This window comes from Opisthocomus hoazin, chromosome 1, assembly GCF_030867145.1.
Source record: "Opisthocomus hoazin isolate bOpiHoa1 chromosome 1, bOpiHoa1.hap1, whole genome shotgun sequence".
NCBI classification, from domain to species: domain Eukaryota; kingdom Metazoa; phylum Chordata; class Aves; order Opisthocomiformes; family Opisthocomidae; genus Opisthocomus; species Opisthocomus hoazin.
The window spans coordinates 2,748,024-2,768,017 of record NC_134414.1 but is presented as its reverse complement, the minus strand read 5'-3'; the positions used below and the strand labels follow the sequence as shown (position 1 = coordinate 2,768,017).

At 45.6% G+C, this 19,994-nt stretch overlaps 1 protein-coding gene across 4 annotated transcripts in view; it reads right to left on the bottom strand.

Moving 5' to 3' along the window:
- LCMT2 (leucine carboxyl methyltransferase 2) overlaps positions 1-6,581 on the bottom strand; it is a 34,998-nt gene extending 28,417 nt beyond the window's left edge. For all 4 annotated transcript variants that reach the window (XR_012763233.1, XR_012763234.1, XM_075414465.1 and 1 more), the window contains exons 1-5: positions 6,492-6,581; positions 6,058-6,185; positions 4,409-4,490; positions 3,895-4,075; positions 25-181 (exon numbers count right to left, since the gene is read on the bottom strand). Coding sequence is in view for 2 of the 4 variants with exons in the window: in XM_075414465.1 (XP_075270580.1) it covers positions 25-181; positions 3,895-4,075; positions 4,409-4,490; positions 6,058-6,185; positions 6,492-6,530 (587 nt within the window). In the remaining 2 variants the exon portion in view is untranslated. The remainder of the gene's footprint in view (positions 1-24; positions 182-3,894; positions 4,076-4,408; positions 4,491-6,057; positions 6,186-6,491) is intronic.
- Between the last annotated feature and the right edge of the window lie 13,413 nt (positions 6,582-19,994).

Here is a 19,994-nt window from a genome sequence, read left to right as displayed (position 1 = left end):
CTAACAGAATATAACTCAACTGACCTGCTGCTTTCCATGTAGGTGAGCACCACCTCTGCTATGAAGAGGGTGGGGATTTCATTGTCCAGTCCTGCTTCCTTCAGGGCTCTCTGCAGCTCAGACAGCTCTGATAAATCCACTCCCAGTAATTTATAATCCTCTCCAGAAAAGGTAATGACTCCTGGAAGACAAAAATGATACAAACTCACTACAGTGCTGATGCAATACTGAGACCAAAAGGGACAAACAGGAAAATCAATCCAACAGGCAATTGCTCACTAGGCTGTGCCCATCAACTCCGTTTCTTTTGGGATATGTACAAGAAAATCCCCATCACTATATGAACTATAAAGGCATAGCATCAAGAAGCTTCACAGAGGTCAGCCTCACCTCCGTGCCTGGGAAGATCATGGAACAGATCCTCCTAGCAGCTATGCTAAGGCACTTGGAGGACAGGGAGGTGATCAGAGACAGCCAGCACGGCTTCACCAAGGCCAAGTCCTGCGTGACCAATCTAGTGGCTTTCTATGATGGAGTGACTACATCAGTGGACAAGGGAAGAGCTATGGATGTGATTTATCTGGACTTCTGTAAAGCCTTTGACACAGTCCCCCACACCATCCTTCTCTCTAAATTAGAGAGATATGGATTTGATGGGTGGACTGTTCGGTGGAGAACAGATTGGTTGGATGGTCACAGCCAGAGTGGTGAATGGCTCAATGTCCAAATGGACAACAGTGCCAAGTGGTGTCCCTCAGCGGTCCGTACTGGGACCAGTGCTGTTTAACATTTTCATCAATGACACAGACAGCAAGATCGAGTGGACCCTCAGCAAATCTGCAGATGACACCAAGCTGAGTGGTCCAGCTGACATATCAGAAGGACAGGATGCAATCCAGAGGGGCCTGGACAAGCTTGAGAAGCAGGCCTGTGTGAGCCTCATGAGGTTCAACAAGGCCAAGCACAAGGTTCTGAACATGGGTCAGGACAACCCCCACTATCAATACAGGCTGGGGGATGAAGGGATTGAAAATAGCTCTGCAGAGAAGGACTTGGGGATGCTGGTGGATGAAAAGCTGGACATGAGCCGGCAATGTGCGCTTGTAGCCCAAAAGGCCAACTACTCCCTGGGCTGCATCCCCAGCAGCATGGCCCGCAGGTCGAGGGAGGGGATCCTGCACCTCTACTCCACTCTGCTGAGAGCCCACCGGGAGTCCTGTGTCTAGCTCTGGAGTCCTCAGCACAAGAAGGACATGGAACTGTTGGAGTGGGTCCAGAGGAGCGCCACAAAAACGGTCAGAGAGCTGGAACACCTCTCCTGTGAGGAAAGGCTGAGAGAGTTGGGGCTGTTTAGCCTGGAGAGGAGAAGGCTCCAGGGAGACCTTATAGCAGCCTTTATGTACTTAAAGGGGACCTACAGGAAAGATGCAGAAAATATTTTTAGCAAGGCCTGTTGTGATAGGACAAGGAGTAATGGCTTTAAACTAAGGCAGGGTAGATTTAGGCTGGATATAAGGAAGAAATTTTTTACAATGAGGGTGGTAAAACACTGGAATGGGTGGCCCAGAGAGGTAGTGGAGGCCCCATCCCTGGAAACATTCAAGGTCAGGTTGGATGGGGCTCTGAGCAACCTGATCCAGTTGAAGATGTCCCTGTTCACTGCAAGGGGGTTGGGCTAGATGACCTCTAAAGGTCCCTTCCAACCCAAAGCATTCTATGATTCTATGCAATCCATTAAATGCAGATCTAAAACTCCGTTATTCCTAATGCAATTTTCACATACAGATTTCTCATAGAATTATCACATTTACTGTAACAACAAAATTTTAGCATATTTACTTTAACAACATTTTTACAGAACCACTATAATTCCAAATCAAAGGCTCTCATTTATAGACTTATCAGTTTAAGCTAAGAAAATACCGTTGCTTGGATAGAATTTGAATGGTTTGCCTTGCAACCATAAAACCATTCTCAAGTTTTGGGGGGTTTGTTCATTTGTTTGGTTTTTTAACTAGATTTCAGTTCTGTAAAATGGCATTGAATCCTCAACCAGCACATGCTAACTCTCTGCAAACACCAGGACTAGTCTCACAGATCACTGTTCTCAGAAATCAGTCCCAAATTGTGATCTGCAAACATTAGCACGGCATACCTCTGTACTCCATAAAAATATCATAAGCTATAGCTTGTTGACCTGTTTAAACCAAAACCAAATCATAAACAAAGCAAAGTGTAAAGTACCTTTAGAAATCACCTGCTCTATGTCTCTGTACCAGTGCAATACAATAGTTACACCTGTCCTGAGAACTGTTAATCTACACTGTTCTCAAAAGCATCCACTACTGGAGGAAAAATGGGCTTCTTCAGAAGCCCATCCCAGTGTTCCCTGTTAATTTCTTCTAACAACTAACTTGTCTATCCATCACTTCCTGCCCTCTGGAAACAGAGAATAGGATATTCCCAGCTCTTTTGACACCTGCCTTATAGTTGAAGTACTTGAAAATTATTGGTATGGATAGAATTCTTTGCTACAGGATGCTGCCAATATTAAAAATGTGAATGGATTCAAGAAGAAACTGAACAAGCTCATGGAAGAGCTACTCGCTAAGATTTGTTAAACTGCTCATGCCAGCCAGGAACTTCTTCTCTGCACCTAGCTCTGTAGCTGTCTTCCATCTGCATTTAAATCAATTATTACAGTCTAAATGTAGCAGTTTATGTATGTCCCTATTGTATTTCATTCCACATTTTCCAGACCATTCACGTACTCTGTTAAAATTCCACTCTCATCCACCATATTGCAACTCTCCCTGTTTCCTGCTGGTTTATTACATTGTCACCTTCTACAGCATATCATCCATAACATTAATGGAAACCTTGAAGGAAATCAGACGCAGGAGAAACCTCCAGTAAACCCCATACTTTACATTCCTCCGTTGTGCCACTGAACTGCCCCTTCACATTTAGCTGGCATAATAATCCTTTCACCTCTGCTTATATTCTACAGTAGTTTCATAAGGCTCACTGTTTCCTGCCCTGGAGAGGAAAAAAAGGTCAGGCAACATAACAACTAATGTTTAGTATAGTCAAGACACCTAAGAGTCATACCTTCTCTCCTACCCATAAAGTCCATAAATCACAGTGTAATTCAGGTTGAAAGGGGCCTTTGAAGGTCATATAGTACAAGTCCTTGCTCACAGGAGAGTTACCGCTATCAGGTTGCTCAAGACTCTCCAGTCAATCTCTATCTCCAACGCTGGAGATTCCACCACCTTTCTGGGCAATCTGTTGCCGTTTTTAACAACTCACATAGCAGGAAAAAAACCCAACATTTTCATTACACGTAACTGGAATTACCTTTGTTGCAACTTGCAACCACTGCCCCTTGATTGTTTGCTTCATGAAATAAAAGTCTGGCTCCGTTTTTTCTACACTCTCCCATCAAGTAGTTGAAGACTGCAGTAAGATTCACCTCCCTCCCAACCTCCTCTTCTTAAGGCTGAACAAACCCAGTTCTCTCAGCCTCCCCTCCTATGGCATGTACTCTACCACTTTGTCATTCTTGTGACCTCTCACTGGACTTTCTGCAGTTTGCCACTGTACTGGCGAGCCCAAAGCTGGACATAGTACTTCAGAAACTTTAACAGAAAGAAACTGAACTTGGTTTGATATAACCTGCTCTTGACAAATCCATTCTGGCAACTATACATCTTCTTGTTATCTCCCAATGCTTACAAATTAATTTGTTCCAAATTTTTTCAGAAAATGAACATGCTTTTCATCTACAACTCTGTAGTTCCTCTACCATTATATCTCACTTTTTAAAGGCTGAAGCTATGTTTGCTTCTTCTCAACATTTAGTACTTGGAAAACCTTCCACAAATATCATACCTAATCCTTCCCCTCCAGTATCTCCCACCAGTACTGACAACTCTTTCATTCTTTTGATCAGAGTAGCTTTTTGGCATGCCACATTTGGGAAATCCACCTCATATACCACAGTGTGATGCAGAAGACCTATGTCCTTCAAACGGAAGTATAAGGAGTCAAAGCCAGCACCCAAAGACAGGATCTGCAGAGAAAGGACCAGAAAAATTTATACTCAACTCTAGCAGCATCCTGAGCATCTAGGTATGAAATATTCATAACATATTCAACAACATCCCCTGCAGAGTGTCAAAATCAGGGAATCTCCTACAAGCAGCAGAAGAATTTTGTGTAGGTATTGCCCCCTCCCAGGTATTTCTGTCAAAGTGACAAATGGACAGCCACAGTAGTGCCAGCCCTGTGCTCTTGTGGGAAAGGATCACAACAGGTGCACTAACAAGCCACTGCAGTGCCAAGATGCCAAAAAGACTTTAGACACTTATGGTGGAAACTGCCAGTACATCCAAAGAAAATGCACCTGTGTCCTAGGGTGGCTTTGGGTCTTCAGCAGGAAGTCTTCAACACAGTGATCTACAGCACGGGTGCGGATGTAATAACCCCTGTGGAATGACATGCAGTTGTAATCACTGTCCAGGAACTGTATTTCTCCAGCACTGGCATCCTCCATTTCAAAAAACTGATTTTTTCTCTCTCAGCTTCTACCCAATAACCCCACATTTATAGACCTGCCCTGGGAGATGTCTGATGATTTGCTCATGTCTAGAGCTTGTTAATACAGAACTCCTGTATTCAGTAAAGGTATTAACCAATAAAACTATGGATAACCCAGCAAAAACGTGTAGATATCCTAGCTGGTCCTGTTCTGGTTTGCATAAATAGTCACTGGGTGAAAAAGTATGATTCCAGAGAGCTAGGATGCTCCTCTGCAATGTGGGTGGCCAATACCTGAGTTCCTGCCCCAAATCAGACACCATAACAATATGAAATTAACTCCTTTACTTACAGGAGGCTATAGGGTGTAACAAAGCAAATGTCTATGTGCAAATGCAGTGAGAGGGAAACAAAAATTGGAAGAGAAGCAAAGTCAGGAAAGGAATTTCATTCTCTGTTTTCTGAATGAATGGAACTAAGGAAGTCTAACTCTTGGAAAATGTTTACCATTTGCCTAATCTGGCAGGGACTGGTGCCTCTTTTTCCCTGTCATTCTCTTTTAATTAGTTTCAACGTGTCCCCACCAGGCTTACCAGTTCCTATCTCGCCCTTTTAACAAGCATGTTATCCTCCCCATGCCTCACAGGTACTAAAGATATCACTAGATATTCTAAGATGTCCCAAAATTCATCTTGTGTTGACAACAGCAATACATAACTCCTTCTATTAATTTAGTCTGGCCTGGCGATGTCCTGTGACAAGTCAACACAAACTCAGCTTCCTGACCTGACGAACAACACTCATCTTCATAGGCCTGCAAGCTTCTGCTTGAATACATTTTCTTTCCCCTGAATTAAACTCCTATGGCAATTCATAGGCATTTTGATTGCATAAAACTATTACCCTCGTATCATGTAAGCTCCATTACCATGTCAGCACAGAACCCTCTACACATACACATTAAAATATTCATGCTTGTGTCCTGCAGAGCTCCAGAATAGACCTACTGTTCAGACACGACCGATTCAAAAGATAGTACTGTTTCCCTGAGCTACCATATACCTTGCTAAAATTGTAATATTATTGAGAATTAATGAGAAAACTATTGACGTGCTAACATTTTAAGTACGTTAGTTTTCAAATCTTATCTAAAGTAGTTTTCAGCAGCATTGAATAATGGAGTTAGGAACCAGTGCAGTGACATATTCTACACAGGATAATGCTTTCAATTTTGGCCCACGAGCCATGTAAAATTACACTAACAGTCTAAAAAGGTTACATTACTGACAGTGCTCTGCACGCTGCCTGCCACTGCACTACTTTCCTCAACACCTTTCAGAAAGCTGTGCCCTAAACAGAAGTGCCAGTCAAGGGGCCTGGGGGTCACCAGGGCCCTTCTGCAGCCTGAGAGGTGGGAAACTGTGGGCCCCGTGTGCCGGGCGCAACACGCTGGCGCAGGCACCAGGGCTCTGCAGCCACGGAGGCCAAGGGCCCCGCGCAGCGCCCGCCCCTCACCGGTGGACAAGTGGGGCTCGCCGCCGTCGCCGTGGCCCCACCAGGAGCCGCACGAACCGGTCCTGGATGTAGCCCCGCGCCGCCGCCGAGCACTTGCTGACGGCACTGCTGCTGCCGGTGCCCTGGACCTGACGGGACAAGGACACAGCGCTGGCGCTTCCGACCGACACCGCAGGCCGAGAAGCGCCCGGGCCTCCCGGGGCGGGACAGCGGCGCCAGGCAACGCCAAGGGGGCTCCGAGGGGAGGGAAGAGCAGTTCCCGCCGGCGCCGCCAAACCCGGTCACGTCCCAGCTGCCACCCGCCACGTTTGCCTCCCCTCGTCCCCCGAAGCCGGTCCAGGCCCCGCCACCCGGGCCGGGGTCCCGCTTGCGCAGAGACCCCCGACGGGCGCCCGGCGCGGAGGGGCAGCGGCGCCCGGCCGAGGACCACTCACGGCGGCGGGGCGCGGGGCGCCCGGATGCCCGCGGCCCATCCTGCGCGCACCGAGGCACGGCGCGGCGGCGACGAGAACCGCGAGCGCACCGCCGCGCGCAACCAGTGACGCGTCGCGCGCGGCGCCCGGCCGGGGAGTGTCGGGGGCGGGGAGCTGCCAGGGGAGCGCGCCCCCTGGCGGACCCGCCCCGCCTGCGGCCCCGGTGCCGGTCCCGCCCCCGGGCGGCTGGCCTGGACGGGATCCCCCTGGCTTGGGATCCCGGCCCGGCCGCCCCTGGGATCCTGGCCCCCGGCATCGCGGCCTGGTCGCCCTGCTCCCAGCGCCTCTGCTGCGGCAGCCGGCGGACCCGCGAGCGCAATCCCGTATCTGGGCCCGCTGGCGAGGGAGGGCCAGGAGCGCGTCGCCATGGCAACGGGCGGCCTCTGCGCGGTAAGCGGAGGGGCGGGGGGAGAAGCGCTGCGTCAGAAGCAGGGTGCGAAGCTCGCCGAAGGGTGCGTGGCTCCCCGGGGCGTGGTGCCCATCTCCCAGGCCGGGTGCGGAGCTGCCCGGAGAGTGCGGGGCTCCCTGGGGCCGGGTGCCCTTCTCCCAGGCGGGGTGCGGAGCTGCCTGGGGCATGGTGCAGAGCTCCCTGGCAGGGTGCAGAGCTCGGGGGGGTGCAGAACTGTGCAGAAGGACACACAGTAATTCTGCCTATGATCTGTTCCCTGTGCTGCAGTTCAGAGCAGAGCTGGCACTGGTGACTCCATGTGTTTTGGGACATGGCTTCCTGGGGGTTCACGGGTTGGCAGTGTTGAGGACAAACAGGCAGGGACGTGGGAGTGTCTGTGGTAGAGGAGATGAATGTTTCATGTTACTTCTCTTTAGGGTTTGCATTAGGAGTTGTAGAGGAGCCATGGTAGCCTGAGCTATGTAACATGTCATGAGTACTATACTTACTGTCCTATAAAGTGTCTCTACACATCTTGCATGCCACCAATTGCTATATTGTGCATTGAATAAGTTACAAACTTGAAATGTCACTTTTATAGAGAATGGTCAGCATGCATATTTCTAACTGGGACCCGTAAAACTCAGTCCTCAGCCCAGTGCTAGTCTTTTATCAACAACCACATGAAAATTTTTCTCTGGTGTATTTTATTAATGTTGTCTTTTAGGTGATTCCTGGCATACCTGAAGTAGCTAGTCCTAGCTGCTGCAGTTATAGCGCAGGATACAGTACGTTATGGTAGCTCCTATATTTCTATTTGTGTTCTAGGTGTGTGCACAGTTTCTGCAGAAATCGAGGCTTCCTATTCATCAAGGCTCCCTTTTCCTAGCTGCTCATCATTTTGTTGCTCTTGTCACATCTCTGGGATCTGGAAATGATGTTTTGATTTAGTTACAGGTTAAGATTTACAGGGAATGCTTCCCCATCCTGTTGGCACTTCAGATCTTGCAGGATTTCCAATTATATTAGCATCCTGAGAATTATGATGGAACAAAACACATGGCAGCAAGTTGGGGATTGGCCACTGAATTCACTGCATCCAGCCATCCCAGAAAATTCTTTGCAGTCCTACATTTCTATATCCATGACAATCTACACAAACTCTGTGAGCTGACACTGAAACATCAACTGGGCATCTTGGCTTTAACAGAAGAACACAGGCCCAAATAGGTTTTTTAAGGGGAGGGGGGAGTAGGAGGTTAGTTTCCCATTCTTAAGTACGAGGCACCGCATGTGTGCTCGAGGAAAGGAGTCTGTCAGGTTACCTTGGATGAGAAGGTGGTGTGCAGCAATTCCTGCGTCTGCATGTCCAATCCCTAGCTGTCACAGACGTAAAACCCTGTAATCACTCATAATTTTATGAGGCTCTAGCTTAGAAGCAGATAGGATTTTTGCTTCTGTGTCGTTTTTAGTTTGGAAGGATGTTTTTGAGCCTGATTGTTGTAATAGCTAGAAATCTCCAGATTTCTTGTCACATGAATTAATGGCCAGTTTATATCCATTTATTCTTGATTCACAGTTAGTCTTAATGTGAAATTGTTCCTTTACCTTTCTGACACTGACTCCGAGTGGACAAGCGGACAGATTTATCACTTCTTGGTCTGTATTTTGCCAGACTAAGGCTACCTAAGCAAGTTCTGCTAGTGAGAAGTGAAAAGCTTTTAAAAACATTTCTGAGAGGGGACGGATGCTGTGTGTGCAGGGTATGCTGTCATAGACCTGGCACTTCCCTCTGGTTTGGACATCTTCAGAGGCTAACATGGGGGAGCGGATGTCTCTTCCCTGGTGTACACGGGCAACCTTCCCCTGCCTGGTATCTCCTCCCACTCCTCTGAGGATTCCCCTGGGGCTCTGCACGACATTCAAAGCTTGTGAGGAATGCACAGCTCACCCCAAATAACAGAAAACACATAGCAGAGCAGCACAGGCATCTAGGGGCCCCATGCTGCTCCTACCCCCAACTGGGCGGGTGGTCTGAGGAGAGGGGAGTACATAATGAAAAGCATTTGCTGCAGCAGCTATCTATAGTCTTTTGTGTTTGTGAGCAGGCAACGGACAGGCGTGGCCCTGCTTGCCTGACCTCAGACTTGACGTCAGAGAACCCCAAATGAATAACAGGGAGTGCTCCAGAGGGAGAAGCGCAGCCGGGTTGCCCAGCATGGAAGGTGAGACACCAACACCACTAAACAAGAGAAGAGATGATTGCTTCCACAGAAGGATGCTCTGTATCCACAGTACCAAGACTCTGGCGTCCATTGAAGGTGGGCCAAAAAGTTTGGATCTTTCTATGGACTGACTCAGCAACACAAAATCTGTGCTTTTGATCTGCTACAAGCATATTCCCATACCTGTTACGCTGTCTTAATCACTTGGATGCATGCTGAAGGTTATCAGTTGCAGCACGGTCTCTATATCAGCTTACACCTGGGAAAGAGCTCTAAGAAGGATAAGAAGGTTACAGATCTGTGTCGTGCTAAGCAGTAGGACTGTGTGTTAAAAATATTGCTACTCAAAATATTTGGTTCTAATGATACTGATGTTGTCTTGTTGCTCCCAGTCACTGCAAGAGTGGAGTGCTGGATTCATCTGCGAATCTAGGACAAAGTGGTAAGAATTGGATCCAGGAGAACATATGGTATGAGTCTCAGATCTCGATCATTTTATTGTAATGTAATACCACAGAGAGGCCTCAGTGACAGGGCAAGGCCTTGTCAGGCTAAGGCCAGTGCAGCAAAATGTAGAGATAAACAACATAACTGCTAAGTCTTATGTGTGTGCAGAAGTCTTGAGTCTACAACCTAAATACTGCACAAAATACATCTATGCCATCAAAGAGGCTGTGATTAACAAAGCAAGATAAAATCATAGAATCATGGAATGGTTTGGGTTGGAGGAGACCTTTAAAGATCATCTAGTCCACTCCCCTGCCATGGGCAGGAACATCTTTCACTAGATCAGGTTGCTTAAAGCCACATCCGACTTGACTTTGAACACAATCACAGGAACCAACTTCCCAGTCATTGTTAAGAATGTAAACATCTCAAAAAAAATCCATCACTGTCGAGGAAGATATTGTGATTTTCTCATTCTTTGGTGTTCAGTGGAATCTCTTCTCTTTCAAAACAAGTGATGGAAAGGAAGTTCAGAAGATACCCTTAGACACTAATGGCAGTGATGTTGGAAGTGGAGAGAAGAAAGAATCATCCTGTGCCTTGTCACAGAAATTAAGAAGTGCAGGAAAGAGTTGTGAGTACTTTTAAAAGATTAAAAAAAAAGTGGTTTATTGACGTGTAGAGACTATGCAGTAGAGAAGGGGGAACTGAGGTAAGAATATGGCCAAAATACTAGCCTGGAGGGATAACAATTGCATTGGTATTGTAATGGATTTAGATTTGTGAATCAACAGGAGGGTGAAAAGAAACAGCTGAGGAGATGTGAAGACAATGTTGAGGTGGAGTTTTGTTGTTCTTTTGTTTTTGTTTTGCAGAGATCTTGGACAAAAGGATCTTGGTTAATTGCCAGTGCACTGATATTTATAGGATGAAAATTACATGTCTTGTGAAATTGTTGGACACTTAATACATTATCAGCCCTGGGCAAAACAGAGGAAGGGTGGACTGCATATCATAAGAGGGAATGATGATTGCCGTTAACTATACTACCATCATAGATTTCTGAGCAAGATAATCATATGTCTGTTTGGAATACCACCAGTATAGATATGTTGATATCCTAGGAGGTTTGCTTCCCTGTTTTATTCCCAGGTAATATTGTGGTGTTTTAAAATCTCCTTGTTAATAATTCAGAACTTCATTAAATGATTTTGTCAATTCCACGTTGAAGGACAGGAACTTGACCTTAGGCACTGCTATGATCAACTCTTTCTGAAAAACTACCAGAGCTTTCCAAAAAATGTCTTGAAGTCTTTTCCTTGCAGGAGGATGCTCATACAATTCACATCAAGTGATACAGACCGCCATTCTGCCTTTCATCTTCTTGGTGGGAGGCACTCTTCATCTCCTTACCCACCACAGAGTTCTTGTACTACCTGCTGTTTTCCCCATTTTAAGTAGCACATTACCAAATGTATCTGTTGCATTTACATTCAGTGATTCTCTACAGTTTGTGAATAAACACGGATTAGAGTAAAGCACCCGTGGTACTTCTGATAAACTGATATGGCACTTTATGCTGCATTACACTTCTGTTTCTGCAATTCAAAGCAGTGTCTCAATTTACTTTTTCTCTCTGAACAGGTCAAACTCCAGTTTGAGTTACTGTCCAGTGCAGACTATTTTCAAAGAGGTATGAACAAGATAGGAGCCTTTAACTTCCACTGAGGGAAGTTTCAAAAGTAACCTTTCTGCCTGTGTTCATGGTCCTGATGTATGGGGGTGCTGCTCCTCCAGCTGCTTTAATCAGCAGACTCAAGCCTCTCAGAGCTCCCTTTGTATTTTAGAGATAAAGACTCTGCCTTGTTCTTCTCTCCAAATGTAAAAATTATACACGGACTCTTTCATAGCTTCTTTGGTGACTTCAAAGCCTTCAGAAATCTGATTCTTATATTGTTTCCTCCTCAGATCTCTGTCTGAATTCCCTGTCTGTAAAGTGGGCATAAGACCAAATTTTGTATCTCCAAGGGGGGAAGCATGAGGAAAAAAAAGGAATTTTGGCATATCAGAGAGAGAGAGGGGATTTCTGTGAGGCATTTGTCAGTAATACATGAAGAGATGATTAAACACTGGGCAGTAATTCATCAACTTTTGACTTAAACTCTGTTGCTGTATTTTACAATGGATGATTGTCAGCCAGCAGGGTTGTTTCTAGGAGAGTCCCACAGAGCAGTTCACAGTTACAGATTGGAGGCTGAGTCCTGGAAAGCAGGAATTAAAGGATTTATTGATTGAATTAGACGGCCAATAGAATATGAGTTCTCAGTTTGATGAAATAGCTAGACCAAAAGGTTTTTTGAAGAGTATGTAAAAAGGAAAATATCATAGAATAGAATAGCACAGAATAGAATAGCACAGAATAGAATAGCACAGAATAGAATAGAATACAATACAATACAATACTTCCTTTGGAGGGGACCTACAACAATCATCTAGTCCAACTGCAAAGAAGATTGGTATTACATATGTATATTTCATTAGTATAATGATTACTGCCATAAGGTCAGTGTTCTGGGATCAGAGTTTCAAACACATTCTGGTTACAAGTTGAGTGGAGTTCTGGTTTGAGGTCTCCCCTATATTCAAAGATTGAAGCCACACAGTCTCTTCAGTTTTAAAATGGTTGTAAAATTAACAAGTACGGAACTACAACAGGACTTTCAGAAAATTAAGTCCAATCTGTATTTCGACTGTGAGCAAATTTTGTCAGGGTCCCAGATACATATGCCTTCTATGTTACTCTGGCAGGTGACATTATTTCTTACCAATTTCCCAATGTTTCAAGGATCAGCAGTATTATATTGCCATGTTTGCCAGCAGACATAGTGCTGTTTTCCCCAAATTAAAATTCCACATCCACATGATGTTAAAACCAGAATCACATTCTCCAATTTCTTTCTAGGAGGCTCAGATGAACAGGACTAGCAAAGGGAAAGTATCTTTTCATTGTCCTCACCCCCAGTTCTGCAGCTTCCCATTCTCTCAGCTTCATCCTGCTGTTACCTCTGCTCCCAGGAACTCATAACCTAACACAGACATCTAGTCAGTCTCCAGGGTGTTTCTGGTCCATGAATTTGGCCTTGTTTATAGCATCTGAGCCACAAAGTCATCACTTTGGGGCCCCACACATAGATAGCAAGGGAGGAAACAATATAAATTATGCTGGCCCCTGCTTTCTTGTGGTGAGATCTGTACTTGCCAGAAACTTCTAGCCTTTATTCTGGGCTGGGAATGGGTTTCATCATGGAGAGGGAGGCACTTTCTATTCTGAGTGGAGAAAGCAGTACCAAGGAAGGTTTTAATTATCTCCCGTCAGTGCTGAGCAGCCAGGCTGCCTGTAGTTGCAGGAGTTGATGAACAGTGCAGTCCCAGTCCAGACTATTACAGTGAGGAGGGCTGCAGGAATGGAGCATGTTCACCCCATGGGAAAAAGTCCATGTTGGAGGATGAGACCAATTCTTAGATCCAGAATGGAGCTCTTCGCAAGAGGAGAGAACTTCTTCTGCCAGACTCAGAGCAACAGAGCAAAGCAAACACTAATTAGAATTGAAAGGGAAGCATAACAGGCTTTTCTCACCTTTGTCCTACCTCAACTCTGCTTGAGGTTACATTGTACTGTGAAGAATGGCACACTGGGCTTGTCCTTTTAACCTGTACTAAGGACTAGTGTAGAGCTTGGGCTACAGCTGTTCATAACCTAGCAGGGAATGTTGCAGGGAATGTTGCAAACATGTGGAAGATGTTCTTGTCTTTGTTTCTATGCCTTGCCTTGCAATCATGCTCTTTTCCTCCAGAGTAGCCTGGTACAGTCCAGCACTTTGGGGTCCTCCTGTGAGAATTATCTGCTCAGCATTTTTCAAATGCTGTGAGGGAGGGTTCTTGTTTATGTGCTATTCACACTTTTTTATTCCTCCTGTCTTGCTGATGCTAATTCTCCATCTTGTTACCCTTATCTATTAGTGGTTCACAATACCTTTTCTCTGCCTTGTTTTTGCTTTCCCATTATAAGTATAAATCTAAATCCTGCATCCCTATTGCAAGAGCTGCTACTTCCTTCCCTCTCCCTTAGTTTGATTAATATTTCTTTCCATCTTTTCTGCTGACTCACTGGGTCATGTTGCTGATTTTAACATCACCTTGCCACCTTCTGCAGTTTTTGAAATGCGCTCTGTAAAAAATGCATCTGTCCCTGGCATCTTCATGGCCTTCCTGTCTAGGTCCTCCATCCTTCAGAGACTTTGATGCCTTTGTTTGACATTTCTCAAGGTCTAAACTCCTGATGGATCAAGTTGCTTGAATTGGGTCAGGCTGTAGGGGAATGCTGCACTGCTGCTTTTCCTTTGCTGCCTCTTCCTCTACCCTGCTTCCTTCCCTCTTTTCCTCTTCAGAGCAGTGCTGTGTTCAGCTTTTCAGTGTTGCTGTCACCAGGTCCAGCCTGCCTGCCTTTCTCTCTTCTTTCAGTTTCTGCCTCTTTCATGTCTTCTGCTCACAGTCGTTGCTCATGCTTCTCCACTGGCTAATTCTCTTCACACTCTGTTGTCCTCTACTCTTGATTAATTTTCCTTTCTCTTCCATTACAAGCTCAGCCCTGGAAGTCCTCAGCCCTTACACACTCCTGCGATCTCTTCCAACTCCTGTGCTGGTATTAACAAACTCACATAAACAGTCTGAATCCTGCCACTGCCACTTCACTGCCTTTCCTCCTGCTTTCATTTTGCCATCTTCCTAGTTTAAAATGGGCGGGTTCAAAGTTTTACTTTCTCTCTTGTCCTCAATTTCAGGTTTCTTTAGCCTGTTTTAGCTCATTCCTCAAACTCTTTGCTCCTTCTGCTTTCAGTTCTTTCTTTATACGAGCTCTCTTCTTCCTCCCACAGGAAAGGAACAAGAAATAGCCTCTTCTTTCTCTTTGCCTTGCTTTCATTCTTCTCTTTCTTCTCCCCATCACAAATGCAGAAATTTGTTACCTACTTTGTTCTGTTATTGTAATCCCAGGTAACGCATTCTGAGGATTTCAAGTGCAGCATTTCAAAGAATTTATGTGACTCTCTCATTGTTTGCTGCAGAATGGAAGATGAAGTTTGTAGATGGCATTTTTACAACAAATAGTGAGTTTGCGGCACAGTGGGCTCTGGACTTCAGCCTCTAAGGCTACAGGATGCAATGTGAGTGAGACATAAAACTTGTGATACACAAAATCCTCAGGTACAAAGAAAGTGCTGTGAGATGTGTTAATTTTCTGTAAATGACACTTAAATCTTGTATTTTGCATCTCTTTTTGAGAAATAAAGAATCAATAGTAAGCATAAAACAGAAGACCTGTAGTTGTGTGTAATGTAGGTGAGGGCTAATGTTTCTCAGAATTATGGGGTTCTAAAAGCTGCATATTGTTCATTCTGTCACATGGCTGTGGCAGAGGATGCTAAAGCCACTGCACATCCCAATGTTTCTTAGGTGAGTGATGTTGGTTATGTTGTCTCTTGAAGTGCACATCTGGACGTTGGATGGGACAAACCTGGGAAAGTACTAATACGAGTCTTTCACCTTTGACAGTAGTGAAACCAGAAAATATTATACTTGCCCTATATTAGAAGATCCACTTGGAAGGGACCTACAGTGATCATCTAGACCAACTGCCTGATGACTTCGTGGCTGACCAAAAGTTAAAGCATTAAGGCATTAAGGGCGTTGTCCAAATGCCCCTTAAATACTGACAGGCATGGAGCATCAACCACTTTTCTAGGAAGCCTGTTCCAGTGTTTGACCACCGTTTCTGTAAAGAAATGCTTCCTAATGTCCAGTCTAAACCTCTCCTGATGCAGCTCTGAACCATTCCCACGTGTCCTGTCCGTGGATACCAGGAAGAAGAGATCAGCATCTTGCTCTCCACGTCCCCTCCTCAGGAAGCTGTCGAGGGCAGTGAGGTTGCCCCTCAGTCTCTTTTTCTCCAAACTGGACAAACCCAGAGTCCTTAGCTGCTTCTCACAAGACACGCCTTCCAGCCCCTTCATCAGCTTTGTTGCCCTCCTCTGGATGCATTCAAGTACCTTAACATCCTTCTTAAATTGAGGGGCTCAGAACCACACGCAGTACTTGCAGTGAAGCCACACCATCACTAAATACAGCGGGATAATAACCTCTCTTCTCTTGACTGGCTGATTATACTGTGTTTGATGCACCCCAGGATGCAGTTTGACCTCTTGGCTGCCAAGGCTTCTTTAAAGCCTTGTACACAGTCCCTCACAAAATCCTTCTCTCTAAATTGGAGATATATGGATTTGATGGGTGGACTGTTCAGTGGATAAGAGATTGGTTAGAAGGTTGAAGCCAGAGGGCAGCGGTCAACGGCTCAAGGTCCAAGTGGACACCGGTGACAAGTGGTGTCTCCCTCAGGGGTCCGTACTGGGACCAGTGCTGTTTAACATTTTCATCAATGACATAGACAGCAAGATCGAGTACACCCTCAGCAAGTCTGCAGATGACACCAAGCTGAGTGGTGCAGTTGACATACCAGAAGGACAGGATGTCATCCAGAGGGACCTGGGCAAGCTTGAGAAGCAGGCCTGTGTGAACCTCATGAGGTTCAACAAGGCCAAGTGCAAGGTCCTGCACATGGGTCAGGACAACCCCCACTATCAATACAGGCTGGGGGATGAAGGGATTGAGAGCAGCCGTGCCAAGAAGAACTTGGGGGTGCTGTTGGATGAAAACCTTGACATGAGCTGGCAATGTGTGCTCGCAGCCCAGAAGGCCAACCGTATCCTGGGCTGCATCACCAGCAGTGTGGGCAGTAGGTCGAGGGATGTGATTCTGCCCCTCTACTCTGCTCTGCTGAGACCACACCTGCAGTACTGCATCCATCTCTGGAGCCCTCAGCACAAGAAGGACATGGAACTGTTGGAGTAGGTCCAGAGGAGGGCCACAAAGATGATCCAAGGGCTGGAGCACTTCTCCTGTGAGGAGAGTCTGAGAGAGTTGGGACTGTTCAGCCTGGAGAAGAGAAGGCTGCCGGGAGACCTTTTAGCAGCCTTTCAGTACCTGAAGGGGGCCCATGGGAAAGATGGGGAAAATATTTTCAGCAGGGCTTGTTGCAATTGGACAAGGAGTAATGGCTTTAAACTAAGGGAGGGTAGATTGAGACTGGATATAAGGAAGACATTTTTTTACCATAAGGCTAGTGAAACACTGGAACAGGTTGCCCAGAGAGGTAGTGGAGGCCCCATCCCTGGAAACATTCAAGGTCAGGTTGGATGGGGCTCTGAGCAACCTGATCTAGTTGAAGATATCTCTGCTCACTGCAGGGAGGTTGGGCTAGATGACCTCTAAAGGTCCCTTCCAACCCAAAGCATTCTGTGATTCTATTATTTTCTCAGCCACACTCACATTAGATCAAGAGCCTCACAATTGTAACTGTGGCATATAACATTCAAGTCAGCTGCACAAGTCAGACTTAGTAAGAGAAGAAACAGGAAAGTTCTTAAGTGCCGTGCATCCTAGTAGATCAATACCTGAGTGTGTAAAAATTAATCTTGCTCTGCAACATGGTAACAGGCAACTATTGGAGAGCTGCTGTTGTAAGAAAAATACCTACACCATTAGGATTCACAGTGGAATTATAACGAGGAATTAGGTCATAAGAACAGAGAGAGAATCAAGGTGTGTTAGAGAACAGTCTCTTGCAAAGGGAAGGACTGTGGAGAAGTAGAAGACGACTTGCTACAGGAGTCTGTGATGCAGCTCAAAAGCATCTAAACTGGCAACAGCAGAGCACCCTACGTTGACAGTAGGTATCATTCACTGGCCAGTGTGTATTCTTCTGTCTCTAGCAAATGTTTCTGTAAACTGCTGCAAAGAAACTACTGTAATACCTGCAGCATCATCAGAGTTTAGCTGACCATCCCTCATTAATGATCAGGATATACCCACAAAATTAAAGCTAGCCCTCCCTCTGCCCAGTACCAGCTCAAAACCTCCAGATCAATAATAGACTCATTGGATGTTTTACCTTTTGGGCTGATGTCTTCATTTATGGGGTATGCATTTCACGTACCTCTATACACATGTGATGGGCATTTCTTAAACTGATGACAATAATGAAAGAAAGCGTTTTAATGTGAGCAAATTTATGCTCAAATCCTCAGTAATTTTGTTGTTTCAAAAATGGAGGCAGAATGAAACTACATTTCACTTTCTCATAAAAGCCAGAAAAGGTGTCCTAGTCTGTGTACAAAGCTGCTAGTGGCATTCTGGGGAAGTGTCCTGATATGCTTCCTCTTTTGTCATGTTTTTCTAGGTGTATGCTGTGAAAGAGAGGACACTAGGCTAGATGGGTCCTTAGTCTAACATTCCATGATTGTTCCAATGTATATGTTATAATACATATAAATTAGAATAATGTATATTTGTATACATATATTTATAAATGCTATATATAAACACACACACACACCACCACCCCATACACACCTCTTAGCTTTGTAAGTACTTTTCCTAGGACATTTTTTTTCTCTTTTCAATACTGATGGGGAGCATGACAGCTCTTTGGGTCATTTTGTTGATTTTCTGGAGGGTTTTTTTGCCTTCAGTTTTAGAACCAAATAGGTAGATGTAAGAACTTAGAATTATAGAGACATAGAATACTTTGGATTGGAAGGGACCTTCAAAGGTCATCTAGTCCAACCCCCCTGCAAAGAGCAAGGACATCTTCAACCAGAGCAGCTTGCTCAGAGCCTCGTCCAGGCTGACCTTGACTGTTTCCAGGGATGGGGCATCTACCATCTCTCTGGACTACCTGTTCAGTGTTTCACCACCCTCACTGTAAAAAATTTCTTCTGCAGGGGTGGCCTTTGTCAGAAGAGGCCGGGTTTGCGCCATGCCGGAGACAGGTGGTTCCAGTCAGTTCCAGCCAGCTACAAAATGAACCTGCTGCTGCCCAAAACTGAGCCCGTCAGCAACGCTATTGGCACTTCTCTGATATATTAATTAAGAAAGGGTAAAAAACACTGGGCAGCAGCTGCGGTGGCGAGGAGTGAGAGAACAGCCCTGCAGACACCAATGTGAGAGAAGGAGGAGAGGGAGGAGTGAGGTGCTCCAGGCACTGGAGCAGAGATTCCCCCACAGCCTGTGGAGAAGACTGTGGTGATGCAGGTTGTCCTTCTGCAGGCCACGGAGGACCACGGTGGAGCAGACAGCCACCCTGCAGCCTGTAGGGGATCCTATGCCACAGCAGTGGATATGCCCTGAAGGAAGCTGCAGCTTATGGAGAGGAGCCCCTGCAGGAACAGGTTTTCTGGCAGGAATTTTGGCATGCAGGGGACTCACTCTGGAGCAGTCTTTTGCTGAAAGACTGTACCCTGTGGTAAGGTCCCCATGCTGGAGCAATTCCTGAAGAACTGCTGCCCCTGGGAGGGACCTCACTCTGGGGCAAGGAAACAGCAAAAGGAGGAAAGAGTGAAGGAGATGAAGTGTTATGAGCTGACCACAACCCCAATTGCCCATTCTCCTGTGCTGCTGGGGTGGGGTGGAGGTAGAAGTGCCAAAAGTGAAGGAATGAAGTTGAGCCTGGGAAGAAGGGGGGCTCGATGGAAGGTGGTTTTAGTTTTGTCTTCGTTTTTCACCATCCTACTCTATTTTTAATCAGCAATAAATTAAATTTATCTTCCACAAGTCGAATCTGTTTTGCCCATGACAGGAGCTGGTAAGTGATCTCCCTGTTTTTATCTCAGCCTATGAGCTTTTTGATCTTATTTTTTCCCCCTGTCCTGTTGAACAGGAATGAGACAGTGGCTTGGTGGGCATCTGGCAGCCAGCCAAGGTTAACCCACCACACCAGTGTTTCATCAGCTGTCCATGGCCTATTTAGATACAATCATAACACAGAAAACATTGATCCGGTGACAAGGCACTTGCTTTTAAATTAGTTGCATTTTGGGAACCAGACTACTCAACTGCATTGAACTTCAAAGCATAGTATAATGGAACATAATGGCAAATAATGAATGAAGCATGGTGAAATGGTGTCGCTGACTTCTTATGGTGAGCACCCAAAAGCAGTCAACTACAAGCAGGCTAGGCCTCTACTTGAAGGCAGTTGGTTCTCTGACAGACAACAAGAGATTAGGTCAAATTATATTACACTCCATAACACCTACGACATTTCTGTTAAAAAGTAGTGCATCTGTCTAAACATATGTTAAATACATTAAGATGTATCAAAGGGAAAAGTTGTCAGAAGGAGTATTTGAAGCTCAGTGTTGCTTCAATATTTTTTGTGATTAGAAAGTGAGTCATTGCTGATAAAGTTCCCAGATGATACTAACCCTGGCTGAAAGATAAACAGGTAAGTAA